Source organism: Phasianus colchicus, chromosome 13, assembly GCF_987193195.1.
Source record: "Phasianus colchicus chromosome 13, bPhaCol1.hap1.1, whole genome shotgun sequence".
NCBI lineage: Eukaryota > Metazoa > Chordata > Aves > Galliformes > Phasianidae > Phasianus > Phasianus colchicus.
In genome coordinates, this window is record NC_143448.1 from 6,555,108 (window position 1) to 6,573,973 (window position 18,866).

Consider the following 18,866-nt stretch of genomic DNA (forward strand, 5'->3'; position numbering starts at 1 on the left):
TTCTTCTTCCTTCCCTTCCTCTCTCATGGGAGGAAGCTTTCAGGATATGTCCCAGAGAGTCCTCTGTCCACCACAAAGAAGAAATCTCATCATAATAATATGATAATCTTAACTCCTTTAGGCTAGGCTTCCAGCAATCTGCAAGATACTACTTTCTACTTCAATGTAGAAAACACAAAGAAAGAAAACTGGTCCCTGAAGCTGTTAGAATATAATAAGATTTCTCACTGAAAAGTGAGAAAGAAAACTCTGCTTAAGTCAGGAAGAGAAAGACAACAGAAACAGAGTCACAGTATGATGTAGGACACCATAGCCCCAGGAGTGGTCATTAATACAAAATGGTACAAATCCCCACCAGAGAGACCTATCAGATGCCTGACACCCAAAGGCCACCAGCTGGTGCACCCCAGTACGGTGCCATTAAGCTCCTGAAGCAGAGCTGCCCAAGGGCTGGCTGGTAGCAGCAAGCTGAGAGCCTGGCCCTTACTGAGCCACGCTTCTGCTGGTGAGCATGACTTGGGGAAAGCCTGAACGAATCAATTTGTTCAAGGAAAATAATCCCCAAACCTAAACCAAGCCTTCAGTCAAGAACAAAGGATGCACTTTGACTGACTTTGGTCAAATGGTGCAAATGATTTGCTTTCTCTCAAGACCTGTGCAATTAGAATTATCCAGAGCCACACCACTACAATACAGAAAAGTTACAGTGCAATTAAAATGAAAGCCGCTGTATACAAGTAAAATAAACAGCTCTGAATAGCTTCAGCATGACAGAGCTCAAAATACCTGGTTGATCTTCTGACTTGAAACCAATTCCCTACAGCAGTTCCCCGTCTCCCTGTCCCCTGCTGAGTTCAAAGGCAGTCTCCTCTCCGTTGTAACAAGCCCAGCTGAAAGCTGCCAAGTGCCCCACACTCTACTGTGGAAACACCGTTTCATATTACACAAACATTTCCAGCACCTTTAAAAGCCAAATCGCGTTCACCTCGCATTTAGACCTCTTGTCTCAGCACTCATGCTTCAGATTCTTTTACACCTTTCAAACATTTACCAATCTCATAGCCCCTAGCTTACATAGTTAGAAAACTTTCATTTCTAGAACAAGGGGAAAAAATATCAATACTTGGTTCCTTGCCACAGATTAATCCTTCTCTGTCCCACATTGCCTAACATAACATCTTTATGTGAGGATGTGCTCTGCTTAGTTAAGAGCCATGGCAATCTTCCCTGCATTAGTCATGGAGCCTGGTACCAAGTGCTAACCTTTATGGCATGCCAAGAACTACTTGGGAACAAACACAGACTTTGCCGGTACGGTGCAGTTCCAGCTCTACTGGCACCAACCATGTTGACAGGTGTCCTCCAATGTTCAAATATCAAGGCACTGTTAATTGCAATTTATCATGCCTTTCCTGTCTGCAAATGTCTGCTATTCAAAGGAGAATATAAAGTGTGCCTACAAAAAAGAGTTATCGCTTTGCAAAAAAAAAGGCAGGAAAGTCACCTCCCCCCGAAGGCACACCAGCACCTAGCAACAGCTGAGCTGCCTCCTTTTAATCAGCCTAAAACAGTAAAAAATAAATTGTACCAGACTACTAAACCTGCTCTGGAGAAGGAAATGAGCGCCCAGCCATGCTGCATGGTGGCTGCGTGGTCTTTTAAATAACAATTGAGGAACGCAAAGCTCATTACTGTGACAGGCTGACAGCACTGAAAGGTAGAAATCTGCCATGTCTGCTGGAGCGCAGAGAGATGAAAACTCGTGCTGTTTCTTGCCAGTACCAGAGTATCTTTCTGTTCACCAAGACAGACAACCCTCTAGCTGGATGACAGCACGTTTCAATACTCATATTTATTAAATTGCTCCCTATACAAACAAAACCTGCCAACTGCTCAGAATGTCTGGCAGTTTTTGTATGTCTGCGAGAAAACAGACCATCCGACTCATTGCCCCCAGGATCCTCTTCCTTCTGCCATCTGATCAGGTGGATATCCACTGGAGCATGTGAGGGTCTTTTCACTTCGGAGGCCCAGCCACAGGGGGCTGATGGATAAGGAAGCTTTCATAAATATCTTCTACATCAAGAAGATTCAACCAAGTGCAACAGTCCACACAAGTCAATCTCGTAAGATCTCATAACACAGGAGGTGGCATAATAAATTGCTTCTAAAAGGATTGTAGATAGAGGATCAAAATGAACACCTCTTACTGTACATTTCAGAGCCTACCAAGGAATCACCGTATTCCATTTAAACCTGGAAATAAAACATACTAACCTAAAGGACCAATATCACCAACAGTAAGACACTGAGAATTGTACCATTTATACTCCACCCTTTACCTATTACCATTGGAAAGAGCTATACACATGCACTGTTTGATCTACAAGCTATTTTTCTACCTTAATTATGTCACTACAGCGAAACTTTAGAATACAGAAAACTTACTTCAAATTTTAGTTGCTTCTTGGAACCTGCGCGTGTGTCACTTTCTTTTTCTGCTTTCTTCTCATCTCCACTGCAAACTCCATCTGTCTTCTCTGGAGGCAAAGCCACTGCAAAAAATATATTTAAGAAAAAAACATTTATAAGGAAATGTCAAAGCAGTCCTATATTTGCAAATTTGTCATCATATATAGGGTGAAATTGATTTCAGCAAACCTGTGTGAGAGGATCATTATACTTGATTTGCTTTTGTGTTCACTTCACATCTAGGATAATTTCAGCAGACAATCTAGCAACAGCTTTTGGTACACAGACACTCCTACAAATATCACTAGAGTCACAGGAGGTTCAAACAGAGTATTATGAAAATGTAAGTCAGCAGAACTGTTATTGTAAATAAGCTGAATAATTTTGCAAAATATTGTAAGTATGTGACATGTTGCCAAACACATTGCATTCACCAGCAGTGACTGGAGTAGTGAAGCTGAAATGAATTCCTCTTTCCGCTCCAGTTTCCCTCTTCAAATACACACAAACCTTAAAAGGTAACAATAACCTGCCAAAATTGCCAAAAGCTGTGGTTTCTTAAAAAATACGTATGAAAAAGCACATTTCACCTAAATTTTAAGTTAAAACATTCGTACTCACATAATTTGGTAGTACTCATAAAAAGCATCAAAATATTATCAGCTATCAGACAGATATCACAGCATATCAGCAGGACACATACTCCTCAAGCAGATTAAGAGACAAATGTCCAGGAACTTAATAGCTGCACCTCTGCACCTACAGAGGAACTCAGCTCATGATGAAATTCTATCTGAAGAAAATTAATTCTGTATACATTAGAGTTACGAGAATATACACAGAATTTCAATCCTACCCTGGAACTTTTTAGATATAATTTTTTACATCCATATACTTCTGCCAACAATGCTATGGCCATACCTCATTAAGCATAGCAGTAATTCTTCTTTCTCCCCTCCAAATACATGTTAGACTGTGAACCTGCAAGTCAGTATTTTTCTCTTGTGCTGCAGCATTTGCATGCAAAAAACACCCTCAAATTAACCTTCCCTTAAGTTTATACTCTCAGAAATTCCAAAAGCTAGCATTTCTGCCTCAGCAGTCACACTGCCACACTGCAGACACAGACTGCATTATACACATACTCACACACTGATAGACTTTGATTTCTACTCCACACATGTTGGGTTTCTCTACACCAAACATAGCTAACTGGGAAGGTCAGCTGAAGAAAAAGAAAGTTCACATCATGACAGTTTGTTTCCTTGCCCACTTAATTTGGTATTATCAGATAAGCAGAGATTGCTTATTATGAGGTTTTTGTAGAGTGCTTACCAAAATGAAGGCACATCTGATAAACATTACGTGCATACAGAACTCTGGAGTATATCTGAAGGACCATATGTTTTATAATCACTTTGCCCATAAATGCAACTCCAGATTCCTGGAAATTCCTAGTTATGCTTCCTCCTCCTCCCCCAAACACACACACACCAACAACATTGCAAAACAAATCAAAAAGAACGTTTGGTTATCTCTCCTAAGTCAGCAATGTTGCTTTATTCTAAAACCACCAGGAAATGAAGATGTAACACCGGCATTCATAACCAGCAGTTATGTAACAGTGGCTCTTCCTAACTATTAAATGTGTGCCGGGATGTTGAGCAGCTCCTTTGTATCAATGACCAACTCCCCACATAGACAGATTTAACTAACCTAACCAAAACACTTGCATGGGGAACTTCTACAGTCCCTCACAATCTGGCTCTAGTGAATGTGAAACAAATGAAAGCGAGTCTGGTTTGACCCTTAGCTTTGCTGGAACACTGGACAACCAATTGAAGAAAAAAGTCCACCTCATCACAAATACCTTTAAGTGTACAAGGACATACATAATGTCCAAAAGACTTCTAAGGGGGTCTTTTATCTATCAAGGGACAAACATCTCAAATCTCAGCATCTCAGACTTTGGGCTAAGAGAGCTGAAGAGCAGATCCTGCACAAGATGACTGTTCCTTGCCCCAGTGCTCTGTTTATATATGTATTTTTTTCTGTTGAAGCATCTTGCAGATCATTCACTACTACACTTTTGTGCTGCACTGAAAGCCACCTGCGTGTGCATGGAGCACCACAGCTCTCCAGGCCATGGGGCTTTTCAGAGAGGAACGATGCCAAGGGCACAGAGTTACCTTCTGGGTTCAGAACAGCCCTTTCACTGGCACGTTGAATCAACTTTCTGGATGTACAGTATGCGTGTTCAGATGGGAAGCTTTCACTTTAATGTATAATTTATGTAACAGAGGAAAAATGTGCTCTGACAAATTAGTCTTCTCAAAAAACAAGAGTTCAACTATTGGGAAAGGAAGAAGATACTTCTTGCAGTACGCTCCTTGAGAGAGTTTAAATACTGTATGCCAGAAATTATCCTCTTTGAGCTTTGCTGACCTTTGATCTGAAGAACTCATTGGCCTTGCTGCTCCAGGGAATTATCCTTTGAAATCAGTTATTCATTTTGGAGCTCAGATGAAATAGGGAAATCTGGTGATCTCATCCTGATGTCAAGTTTCATTCAGCATAGAAAAATGAAGTCTAAATGAGGAAATTTTAAAGGAGAATATGGAGGTATTAAAGTAATGTTTATGAGTGATCAAATAATGTGTCTGCCTGCATCTTTGTGCGCCGTATCCAAATCCAATGAATATATAAAAATATATAGATTAGAATATGACTGTTTTGTCCAAGAAGCAAAAATATTTGGTATTTTGCCTCTATACTTAGTTTCAACTATTAACATGCTCTCAGTTTCATGAAGGATACAAACACATGCTGAACCTACTTATAAATGAAATGAGAATGTCTTCCCGGGACAGTTGAAACTGGCAGTCTTTAAACAGAGATCCACCAGTGAGCTGCATGCCAAGGTTCAGCTGTATTCACATTGTGAACTTCCTTTCAGCTCTGCCAATGATATCAAATGAGACCAGACAAGATTGCTATCTCAAAGGAGCGTGGAAAATTAATAGACTGGTGTTTCCGAAGTCTAGGCCATCAAAAATAGGTCCACATACAAAATACCTGTGCAAAAATACTTACCTACCTCCCCACTCAGATAACAAGTCCTGACAGAAAGAACGCTCTGTATAGATTAATACACTGAGAAGCTTACCCTTCTTGTTGTGGGAATCCACAGCCGGAGAAAAAATATATATATATTTATTGCTTCTTGTGGGAATAACCATATGCTCTCAAAAACAATGTTCCCTAACAGAATGTTTCATGAATTGAAATACTGCATATGTTTTCTTTATGATGTTCTCTTTTCTTGTTCATTATTAATGGTCTTGTATTCACTTCTATAACCTTAAGACACTATAAAAATGCGTCTGGACAATATTTGAAATTGGAAAGACAATAAAGGAAAAATATTAACTTGGAAAAATTGTGAAATACCATTCTTTCGTGAAAAACAAACTGACTGGCTTAAGTGTACTAGCAGATGTTTCTCTCTAAGATTGTTAATTACTACCACACAATTGCTCATAATTGAGGGCGGGAGGAAGAGAGGAAGAGAATGAGCACCAGTTTAAAGGTATAAAGGCTTATCCTTGAAGAACTAAGTCTTTTTTTTTCAAAGATTTATTCATTTCTATGAAAAGGAGTAGGTAATAATTCCAACTGCTCCTTAGGAATTTAAAAAAAATAATCCCAGATTGCTGTGCTGAGTGCACCGAGTATCGAATACAAGCAGCGAAAGCTTTCCTCCCTCACTTCCACCTTACATCTTAGAATAAGAGGGGGAAAAACAGAGAGCCAAAATTGGGCTGCACTCAGGTCAAAAAGAGACTTCAAACTTTCACTCCGGTGGATTGCCATTTCAGAGTTCTCAAAATCTCATTCGAGCAAAGCACCATGCTTTGTAGCAAATTATCTTCTTTCTCAAAGTAAGGGCAACTTCAGTCCGTGTTTCAACTGTACTGAGCATTTTAATCAGCAGGATTGTGGCCAGAAACAAAAAAGGATGCAACTGTGATGAATGCTCACGTCTAAGTTATAGCTACCAAGGCAAAATTTACACAGCAGTTATGAGAACCCAGGCTAAAGACGAACTACTTCAGAGCCTACTTGGGATGACAGCCATTTAGAAAGGTATTTGATGGATCACAGGCCTTAACTCTGAAAGCAGAACTATGGGAGATGCTATGCAATTCCACAGTGATAAATTATGACTGGATGTTAGGTAACTATTATCTTAACGTCAGGGTCATTGCTGTGTAATTTTTGAGAGAAAGCAGAGCAAAAGTAAAATTGGAGAATTGACAAAAATGCCACCTATGAAAGTCAGCATCTGGTATACATGAGACAAAATCTTTTGGAGTAAAATATTATTAGAGTTCCCTTCAAGTTGGACAGATTGGATTCTAAGCAATTCTTTAATCTTGCAGAAACAATGGGACAGAGTTATCTGTGCATGGGGGGAAACAACAAACCTGTCTCTAGAATCAGTCTTGTGAGGGAATAGATTTAAAAAAGGAAAATTTTAAAGTGAATAGATAATATCAAGGCAAAGAAACAAAGTCACAAGCAGTTCAGTAAGAATTCAAATGGAACCTCAGTAGCAGTATTTGACTAGTGAAACTGAATGTCAAAAAGTTGGTCCAAGTGAGCTCAGTAGTAAAATTCCTATTGACGTCAACAGGGCAAGGGTGTCACTTCCAATTTACAGATCTAGCAGACACAGCAGAACTTAGAGTCAGACAATGAGGACCAAAGGGATAGAAAGAGAATTAACTGTGTTGTTGTTCCTAAGGTCTCTGATGTCTAAATTATCTGGGTCTGTCAACATTTTTTCCATTGCAAATCAGGTTTGACAAACATAACTGACATTCTTCTCTGACTGCACAAGAACCAGAGGAGTAACAACTATGTTTGATTGTTCTTGAGAAGTCCCGTAGTTAACAATTAAACCCACATTCAGATTTCATTTTTAGATTCTCTTGGAGGCCAGGAATTAAGAAATATCATCCCCAATAAGCACACATGTTGGTTTTATTCCATAGGAGTTGACTGAAACACATCGCTGGTGGAGACAGCTTTACTTTGAGCGAAGGTCCTCTTCTCCAGCAGCGAATGCCCATAAGCAGAATTGGACTGAGCAGTGAGTAACATTCCTGTTCCACAGCCACCAGAAGAGTGGATACACAGAAAAACAGGCTCGTGCTGGGTCACTGCCAAAAGCATGTATTCAACTTTCTCTGGCTGAAAGCTGAAGCTGATGAATTAGACACACCCTTCAAAACAACAAAGATCAAGCTGCCTTCTCTGAAACTTACTGTAGGGAAATTAATTGTCCATTTTAAGTCCAGTGGGACAAATCAAAACCAATTTAGCAAGAGTTGTACCAGCAGTGCTTCGTAGTAGTCAAGGATAGGCATTTTAACCTGAAAATATGGACAGAAGTCATTTTCTTCTGTTTCAGCATTACATGTTGGTCACAAAACAAATTAAGGGTTTGATTACACATCACAGAGCAGAGAAGAGAAATAAATCACAGTGTTGCTGCCAGCGCCCAACCAGAGAGAGACATTAAGCACAGAACAGAGAAATGGTGATTCAGAACATGTGATGGCTTGCATAAAAGCAACCCAAAATGTTTCAATCATTCACGCATCAGATTCTAATTGACAAGTCACCGTTAGGACATCTCAGAATTGCTACACTGAAGTTCACTCAGATGTTATCGCATGGCATTTTGTCTTGTGAATAAGTAGTACTCAGACTCACAGGGCTGTGCAACACCACCTCCCACAAAGCATCAATTCACATCATCCCTGATAACTTCACGTATATAAATTCACAAAGCTCAATTCAGAATCATCAAACAAAAACATGTTTAGATCTGGTATCTTGTTTTGGTTGTCAGGCTGAAGGAAATTTTTTTATTTCCTGACCAAAAAAAAAAAAAGATTTGTACTAAGGATGCACCCACAAAGGACAAGTCTCTTTCCTCTGCTAGCTAGCACATAACTCATACAGGCTTGAACACTAAACCCAGATTTCTCGCACTCTCTCTAGAGCGAGTTTGCTGAAGGGAGGGAGTTTGCTGAATTCTGCCAGATTATGATTCCCTTTTCCAATTAGTTCCCCAACTGGCTGTATTTCATCAACAACTGCCAGATTAAATGCCTTACTTGACCATCTTCACCTAATATACTTTGATGTTCAGTTCTCAAGCTTCAAAATACCTTTTGGACGAAGATCAGACAGCACTAAACAGAATTACTAATTAATTAAGCAAAGTTAAATTTTAAACACTGTTTGTTGTGTTAGCCAAAAGCCCGAACAGAACAGTCTTTTTTTTCCCTTCCTCACTGGAGATCAAAGAAGATAATTCTCCCATCCCTCCCCTACCTAAAAGGAGGTTGGGGGTGGGGGGGGAGAGGAGGGGAACTCATAAACTCTGGTCAGAACAGTTCAGGATGACAACTGTAGCAGCAAGATTTGTGTTTGATCAGTGGGCATATCAAAAGCCACATTAGCAGAACTCAATCTGCTACAACTAGATGTGCTATTTAATGTGGATAAGTGCTTCTTCAGTGAAAACTGTCACTGTCACAGACAGCTTACCACTTTCTAACAGTGTTAGGTGTACCTGGAGCCCTGAATGGGCCCATGAAGTGCTGAATTCTGTTGCTGAACAGTGACAGATGGGGACACCAAGTGATCATTTGTAACTTAAAGCAAAAGAAGCCAGACCTCTCTTCTCTAAAAATAGTTTTAAGCGATCTTGGTTAGTAACTGGTAATAATTTTGCTTTTGAAAATCCCTTCACAGTGTAAGCTGCAAATATGCATGTTCACATAAGATGTTCTGTCTTTAAATTCTTGTCTCTTCAGATTTTTCTCCCCTGAGATTCACAAAGGAAGAAAAAGAAGAAAAAAACAGACACTACATAACCCTTTATTCAAATGGAGACTGAGTAGGTAATGTTATTAATAATGCAGGCTTTGATATCAACTTGTTCCCATCTAACTCAGATGTTCAATGGGAAAATCCTGTTTCCAACTTGCTATGATAACAGGGCCTCTGAAGGTATTTCAGCTGTAAGATTCATTTCATCAAAAATGTTTCCCATGAAGAACATCACTCTGACTCACAAAATTAGCCTTGTATAGAGAGCAGTGCTGTGGACCTGTACAGCAACATTATTTTGGCTGTGCTGAATCAGATGCACATCTGAAAAGCTCTCTGATAATTAATATTCAGTAGCAGGTTTGGTGTTCCCATCTGCAGAGTCTTACATTTCACTGCAAGAGGTGGGGGAAAATGGAGATTTATCCACAGCAGATCATACGAATAGAAAGCAATATAGTAACTAACAGTCCAGCAAATACACATACATGCACAAGCATGTCCTTATCATATTCAGATGTAGGTGAGGAATGGTACTGAGGTGATACATCACATTACATCTGTAAAACATCCAGAGAAATAAAATTTTGTCCAGGCTAGACACCAGCAACTTGCTTAAAGTCTAGAGAGCACACAAGATCTCAAAACAAGAAATTATTTCTACACAGCAAATGCACTATTGTTAATAATTATTGGACAGCCCAAAGATCAGAATTAGAGATGGAAGTCTGCTGTGCTATACACTGCTCAAAATGCAGTAAGTTTGGAGCATGCTTACTGGTGAACCAGCCTATCCTATTGTTCCAAAGAGCCCATGTGTTTCACAGCCCAATAGTTAGCTTCCCCCTGCAGCTACCCTTTTGGTAGAAAACTCTGCAATATCCTCCTAAACAGCATCATTGTGAATTCTTGTTCAGACATAACGTTTTGAAATCTGGTCTGCAATCACTACTTGCAGCAGGGCCCGGACAGCAGCCACCATATGGCACAGGCAGCTGGGGCCAGGCAAGATGGGTGCTCGGAGCAGCTCCTGAAGGGTCCTGCTGCAGGCATGGAAGTAGTCTTCACCTCAACAGTGCTTTGCCAAGAACATCCTTTTGCACCTGGATGCCTTCTTTCTCTGTAAGAACTCTACGGAAAACGCAGAATATCCCAAGTTGGAAGAGACCCATAAGAACCACTGCGTCCAACTCCTGGCTCCACACAGACCACCCAAAAAATAATACCATATTTCTGAGAGCCTTGTCCAAATGCTTGAGCTCCAGCAGCTTGGGTCTGTGCCCACTGCCCTTCGGTGCAGACCCTCTCCCTAACCCCCAGCTGCCCCTCTCCTAACACAGCTCCATGCCATTCCCTCAGGCCCTGTTGCTGTCATAGAGCGCAGAGCTCCCTGTGCAGAGCTGCAGCCTCCCTGAGGCCTCTCCTCAGCTCCTCTGCTCTGTGCTACACAAACTGAAGAATCTCAGCTGCTCCTGCATCGTGCCCTCCAGACTCTGCACCACCTTTGTAGCTTTCCTTTGCAAACCTCCAATGGTTTCATGTCCTTACACTGTGGTATCCAAACCTGCCCTTACCACAGAGCAGAACAGGACAGCCCCTTCCCTCACCAGGCTGGCAGTGCTGGACGGACTTGGCCCTGCTGGCTTCCAGGACCCACTGCTGACTCATATTCCTGTTGACTCAGATGACGAAAGGGTCTGCAGTACCACACTAGAGATCCTTAAGAGGGGCTATAGCTTTCATCTAAATAAACTTTTTGTGCACACAGTTCAGGGTGCCTGGGCTCTCCTCAGCACCGAGCCCCACGCCCAACCCAGCTGCCATGCTGCTCCAGAGCCCCATGAAAATTCCTTGGGTAGCAGCTCTTCTAATTTGGGGTGTCTTGTTTTACAGCTACGATTTCTTCTCTCTCTTTTCGTTACCCTGACAGTTTAAAATCCTTTGCAATACAAAGTTGGGCACTTTCTATGACATCTTTTACTGGTGAAAGGACTTGGATTGTTGGATCAGATTTATAAAGAAAGAAAAATCTAATTTCTATTTTTTTTGGTAGGCTGGGGGTTGGGACTTTCCATCTAACGAGAGCAGCTGGACTCTGAGCTCTTTCAAGAGCAGAAACGTTGCTTCGGGTTCATTTCCACAACCCCATAGTGCTGCATTTATTATTTGCTTTTACTCACAAACTAGTTGTGGTTACAAAAAAAACACACACACACACACACAAAAAAAACAAAAAAAAAAAACCCTCTTCCAAACAAATTACATGTTATCTTTTTCTCCACAGGAGAATAAGGTTGACTGCTACTTGTGCTTTGAGGTTTGGATATGATTGAGATGAAACATCTGTTGAGAAAAAAGGTGTGGGGCGGACTTTTTTCTGCTAAAAATATCATGTCTTTTTTTTTTTTCCACCAAACTTGAAACATGTGATGAAATTCAACTTTTAAAATATAACCCTGGAGCTACTTGAAACTATAAAAGTCTCCTCAGTATCTGAGGCAAGTCAGAATTTCCACTGTTCAAGCTGGGCTTTTATGAAGAGCAGACTTTAGAAAAAGCTGTAATCTGTCTAGGTAACAAAGGGCACTTGTTCTGCCTGGTGAGGTAAAACTTTGGGTTTCTGTAGCTACTGCAGCAGAAGTGGAGTTGAAGCACACAAAAGCACCCTGACTGATACACACTTTGAATTTGGAACAGCAACGGGCAAAAGCAATATGCCTTTCACTGAAATTGCCTCTGTATGTCTGCATGTACATGCCTGTGTGTTTGTAAGGTTCAGAAGATGACAGGTTGTTGTGTCTCAGCTCTCCAGCGCTAAGGTTCAGGCAGTTCCCTAGCTTGGCAGCTATCTAGCCATCCCTATAAAATGATGAATCCTGAATTAGATGCCAGCTCGATAGCTCCAACTTCTAAATGCATGACAGAAATACAAGAACTGTTTAATCCTGCGATAAACCATACCCTCACATCAGGCACAGAGATGGGAAACCCCTCCAGGTAGGAGGGCCTTACAGGAGCATGCACACGGGATCTAAACAAAAGCCTATTGAAGAAAGCTATCAAAATCTCACTGAAAGGAGTGCTCTGAAACTTGCTTTCCAGACTGTGTCGAGGTCAAGTCAAGCACAAGAGAATGGGCAACATTAGGAATATCTGGGAGTTAAAGCAGGACTTGTTGCCTACTGAATACAGTATTCAAGGTTTGTAAAATGAATTTTATGTTTCATGTAAAGGCCAGAAGTTTGAAATGAATATATTATCTTCTGAAATAGCAAGGGCCAAAACTTACTTCAATTACAAGAGCAAAACCTGGAATAATTCCATGAACACCAGCATGAGAGTATTATCTGGCCCCAAATCTTTGCCTGGAAATACGCTCTAGTTTCACATGAGTAAAAAAGAGAGAGTCACAAGAGAGTCAGAGAAGAATGGCATTTTGACTCACTTTTCAAAAACATGTTTAATAAAACCTCCACGATCTGTGGTCAAAGCTACAAGAAAAATAACTGGTAATAATCGTTGCTGGGAAATTAAAAGTAGAAAAGGATCTTTGTTCTTCAAGTAGAATAAATGAAACCACTGGTATTCATCATGTTTCCAAAGAAATTGTTTTCAAACTCCAAACTGACTTGTTCCCATATTTCATTCTTTGTTCTCGGTGGTGTATGTCCTGGGGCAAAGTTCAAGAACATTTTTATACTGTTGTACACTTACAGTAGCATACCTTTACCTCTGCACACCATACAAGAGATCTCTCCCAAATGCTCCTGAGATCATCAGTTTGCCATGTGTACCTGATGGCATACCTGGCATCTGAGCCCCAGCTTCCCAGAGCAGCCACCACAGCTCAGGCAGGGGAGCAGGACTGACAGAGCTGGCTAGCTGTAACCCAGCCACCTGGGTTAGTGATAACTGTTTGACAGCCCTACCCATGCAGTGTGCAGCCAGCTGTGCACCAGCATGCACTCCTGTGAGCACAGTGATTGCTACCCAACCTATGTGAAAGGAACAGCTCACTTAGACATGCCTACACATGCTCCTTCTCTGAATCACAATATTGACATCTTGAGGAAAACGTCAATGTCCCAGACTGATTTGGTGAGTCCTGATTACTCAGGCCCAGTACTTTTATCCCTCATGCACAGAGCATGAGTCTCACGTCACTGGTACCCATTTCTTGCCTCTGTCTCAGTCCTCCTACACAGAGCTTCCCTCAGGTTCCATACATTAGTGTGAGCAAGCAGCTGGATGCCACGGTCTGCTGTCTAAGCTCACTTCTGGGATGTGGAAGGTAATTGCTATAGTGTCCCTCTCTTTGATGAGATCTCCTAAGCTATTTCCTTTTGCTCTTTTATTCTTCTGCTTCTCATATGCATCCTTGAGGAGAAGCAACCCAACTAACAGCCAGACTTAAGTTTTCATCAGTTACAGACCCAGGAGACTTTTTGTCTCCCAGCAAACTAGTTCATGACTGCCACAGAGCTGTGAGTGAATGAATATACTTATTGTTAATTGATCATTTTTAATGACAGCTCAAAAGGAGCATGAGCTTCTCTATTCAAGTAGGAAAAGTTGCAGTAAAAGGAAAAACTATAGAAAACTAATATTGTTAGAAATGCTCAAACAGAAATATAATGTTATTTTAAAAGCTTTCCATGTGCAAGGTGTTCACTAAGTGTCAACTTTTTGCTTCTTGAAGTACTTCTTGATTTCCCTTTTCATTACCTTGGTTTTCTACAGAAATACTTTCTATACTTCACACAAAATTAATATTAAAATCTGGCTTTCTTCAGTCACCATAAAGAACAGAGACCACTTGTAACTTAGGAAAGTTTTACTGTGTAGTATATTTTCAAATCCTCTCTCCATAACATTCTAAGGGATAGAAGAACAGACACAGATGCAAGAAATCCCGGGCTCTGTTCTCAGCTCTGCCATTGTGTCCTCGCATTGAGGAATAAAAACTTACCAGGACTGCTGAATGATCTCAATATATAGATCGCTGGAGAACTATTACTTACAGCAGGTGTGATCTTCCCAGTCCAATGCAGAGAATTAATAACCAGACCAAAATCCTCAAACCACAAACAAAACACGCCGTTTATCAAAAGCAACCAGGTGGCACCAGCAGGAGCTGGGGGGTTGGCAGCTACATAGAGAGATACCCGTGCACAGGGAACAGAGCAGCAGAGCATGCTCCTTCTGCACAACAACAGTTCAGTGCAAGGGGCAGGCTCACCTCTGAAGTGACAGAACAGCCCACCTTTCAGCACCATTCTGTGCTCTGCTTGCCAGCACGGATAGGAGCTGTTAGACAGCACAGAGGGCTATTTTGGAAATACCTGGAGACCACTAACTCATTGCACGCAGCTACAGACAGCCATTGGATGGCAACTGCCTTTCATCACTACTGACCTGGCTGCACTTGAAACAGCAGCTCTAGAAGTAAAAGCTTCTGATCCAAATACCAACCCCCCTCAAATGGAACAGCTAATGTTAAGAAGCACTTGTACAATTAAAAAAAAATAAAAAATTAAGTGCCTTATGCCATAAGATTTTCCTCCCACTCATGGCAAACAGCCTACCTGCTTTTATAATTTCCTGGATCTGTGTATGACCACAGGAAAACTTCTGCTAATCCTACCAGTCTCATGTTCTTTGGTGACTTTTATTCTAACTGCCAAACTAAGCAGTTTTCTCTTGGCACCTTCCACTGCTCCTTTCCCCTCCTCCCTCTGTGTTCTTTGGTACTTCTTCCAGCTCACGGTCACTGGCTTATCGGCTGCCAGTCCAGCAGGGACTGGTTGTGTGCTGTACAAGGGTGGCTGGTACCAGTGGGACAGTCGGAAGCTGAAGGTATCTCTCAAATTTCTTTCATTTTGTTTTATGTAGTAGAAAAGAGTACATTGGAAATATTTTGACAAGTGAAAAAACTTCAACCAGTGAGCAAACGATCATCAGACTGAGGCAGTCATGTAGCATATACCTGCGTACAGCAAATCCATGGTAAGAGAGGACAATTAGCAACAAGTCATTAAAATGCTGAATTCACATACAGCAACCAACCCAGATTGACCACAAGAGTGCTTTTATGGTAGAATTATTTGCCCTGTTTGCAACATCAGTGGTGAACAGGTATCTGGTTTAAGAGCATGACAGGAAAACAGAAGTACATCAATAGTACTGAGTAATAACAACAGTACTAGGATAAAGCAACTTCATTTGTGTACAAGATGCAGTCTATGTGTTTTTATAGATATACTGATGTTTCGTGAAAATACACAGGAAATTATTTATGCTTTAGAAAATAAATGAAAAAACATAATAAACAGAGGCATTAAGTAGGAAGGTGCATGCAGCTCCAAAAAACTGCCTTTTGTTACAGACTCATAGCTCAGCCTAGCAGATTACACAAAGGTGTTGCAACTAAGATGAACAAAAAAGTAAAGTAAGAAATGTATTGCATGCAAATTGTATTTCCATAGCATGCTTGGTGCATTTCCAACCTTTTGTCAAGAGAAAAATAATCAAGATGTCATCCTTGACTAACAAATGAAACAGGGCACAGATTGCTATCAGAGGAGGCAGCTCCTCTGACAGGTACAGGACTAGATTGATCTGACAGGTGTGTAAGATTTCTAGTTAGCAGAAACACTTAAGTCATCATTTTCAAGAGAATGGTGAAATGAGAAATCACATTACCACATACCTAATTTGAGTGATAAGTTTTGTGTCTCCTGAGTTTAGAGATTTCACCTTCAACACCAGAATGCAGCTGATGCGGACTGATAGCTATATTCCACTGGGCTCTAAAGAGGCTGTGTTGCCAAAAGTAGGAAATTGCTCTTTTCTGTGATTAGACTCTGTCAAAGTGGGATTTTCCTGCTACTGGTTCAGAAATCACAGGCAGTGAGAAAACAGGGTTCAGATGTTCAGATGACAGTCCACTTCATACAGACAAGAGTGGTCAGATAAGAAAACTCTTGTTCACAAGCTTAGCTGTAACCATTTCCAAAAAGCTCAGGGGAAAAGAGGTGAAAAACATTCTGGAGAAAGAGCAGGTCTCTCAAATGATTCATTAAGAAGTTTGCTCATACCTTGAAGAGCAGAGATACAACTGGGTGTCACACATTAGCAACTGAAAAAAACAGATAACTTTGAGCCAGCTGTGTATCATCATGATGGAAGAGGGACTTGCTATTTGACACCATTTTCTGTTCCTGCCTGCCATTTTGGCTTCCCCACTGAGATGAAATGAAAAATATCTCCTAACATCCATGCTAGTTTTTCAACTTCTTCCAGAGTCATCCCCACTCAATTCAGTTCCACTGAGATACTATTCTAACTAGCGATGAGGAAAATCCATGCTCTTAGTTATCCTAGCTGGGAAGACTGAAGCACAAGCTTCCTATGCAGATACTGCTGGACAGCAAATTTGTATGAACAAGCATGAGAAGTGTATACATAGCCATGGCAGACTGCACATCACAAGTACTCTAAGTCTGACAAATGAAAGTCTCTGAAATAGAGAGAGCACTGGTAACACTGGAATGAATGTTGCAAATAAATTCACTATAGAAACCATTTCTAATTGAATTACTTTTGAATTATTAGTGAAAGAGGAAGAAGGGAATCAGAATATGACTGAGTAATATAATAAGAGACAGAGCTTTCCATCAGTCCCTTTCCTATCAAGAAGAATTACCGACCACGTAATAGAAAATTAAAAAATTCAATTTACAGTACTTTTCCCCATAGTGAAATCAGAGGCAGGTGCTGGATATAACAGACAACGCTGGTCAAACTGTTTCTTTCTGCACAGCACTCAGTAAACAGAGTCACCACTATTGAGTTCTAACCTCTTGTCATGCAGCAACATTGAGTCAACAATCCGCTCTCATGGCTTAATGCTTTTGATGTTTACTTTGTTCTTTCTATAGTTCAAAAGAAAGCACTAATGCACCAGTCCTCTTACCAAATACAATCTTAATCCCAGAATCCCGAGCCTTTTGCTGTTGGCCAGTTAAGTCTGTTAAGACGAAAGGATTTGATCAAGCTTTACATAACAACACAGAAGTTAAATCCAGCAAAGAGAGCTCTTTTTATCTGTACTGCTCAGACGGCTAAGAGATGAAAAAAAGAGAGGGAGAAAAAAAAGGTAATGAACTTGGCTGTGTAAAACAAAATAAGGAATTCAATTATTTCTCTTATTGCCACTTTGTCTTTTCAGTGAGTCTTCTAAAGAACTTGGATTTATTCCCCAATAAGGTCTCCAAGTGTGAAGGCTATAGCTTTCCTTTCACCCAGAAGAGCTGTGGCACCTGCTGTGCTTTTTTTTGCAAATCTGAGAAATGTTTCTTTTTCATCAGGAGTTTTCCTGATTTAAAAAATAAATAATTTAAATATATATATAATGTAAGCATTGTACGTCAAAATACTATGAGAAGAGGAAAATGATTTTGTACTTGGGAAACAGATGGACAGCTTAGAGGAAAGGTGGGACATAAATCATTTCAAGTAATTAATACTATATAATACTTCTAACGTGAAATCTTTATTTTTTTCCCCTTTAAACTAATTGTCCCCATCCCTACTGTGTATTTATAAAGGGAGAACATAGTGCAGTGATGCTTGCCTGGTACATGGTAGAGCTGGGATCAAGGCTTTGTTTTTCCACTCGTGTCCTTTGTGAGAGTTGTCCAATTAACCATTTCTCAGTGTGTCACATCTCCCTGTTTCTGAAGCTAGTTACCTAATCTTTTGGAATACGTGAATGCATAGATACAAAACACATGTTACACCTGTACATATGTAAAGACTGTGATGTCAGCTACTTCATAAGAAATGAGGTGCCTCAGAAGTAAAAATGCAAAACTACTCTTGCTGGTATTAAGCTGGAAAGCCTAAAAATAAATCTAATAAAAACAGTCCTGCTGCTGACTAGTTTAAAAATACTGTTTATTGTATATTATGACTGCTAAGCATGACAATTCTTCACAACAACTAAGAAATAATTAGAAGTAAGCAAAAGAAAGAATAAGACAGAAAAAAATCAAGTTATTCACCTTGTTGGCACTTAATATCCTGTATTAAGTAGATTCTACTATAATTCTAAAAATTAATAAGCCACCCTTTACTACAGTTACAACAAGCAGAAGAGAAAACTGCACTGATGCTAATAATGAAACATTTTGTTGTGGTTTAACCCAGCAGGTGGCTCAGCACCACGCAGTCATTCGCTCATTCCCCCCTTCCCAGTGGGATGAAGGAGAAAATAAATAAAAAATCCAAACAAGTAGAACTCCTGGGTTGAGATAAAACTACTTACTTAGACAGAGAAAGGGAAAAGAAAACAGTTACAACTATATATATATATATAATATATATACACATGTATGTATATAAGAAGTGATGCAGAAGCAATTGCTCACCACCCCCAACCAATGTCCAGCTAGTTTCCCAAGAAGCAGAAGATAGACATTCAT

General features: G+C 40.4%; 1 protein-coding gene across 11 annotated transcripts in view; it reads right to left on the reverse strand.

Moving 5' to 3' along the window:
* The window catches only part of NKD1 (NKD inhibitor of Wnt signaling pathway 1), a 267,650-nt gene that overhangs the window by 22,974 nt on the left and 225,810 nt on the right, over nt 1-18,866 (reverse strand). For 10 of the 11 annotated variants that reach the window (XR_016470895.1, XR_016470894.1, XM_090149943.1 and 7 more), the window contains one exon: nt 2,449-2,555. Coding sequence is in view for 9 of the 11 variants with exons in the window: in XM_090149943.1 (XP_090006069.1) it covers nt 2,449-2,555 (107 nt within the window). In the remaining 2 variants the exon portion in view is untranslated. Of the gene's footprint in view, nt 1-2,448; nt 2,556-10,955; nt 11,347-18,866 lie in introns of those variants that run through there. The other variant, XM_090149945.1, reaches the window with a different exon arrangement.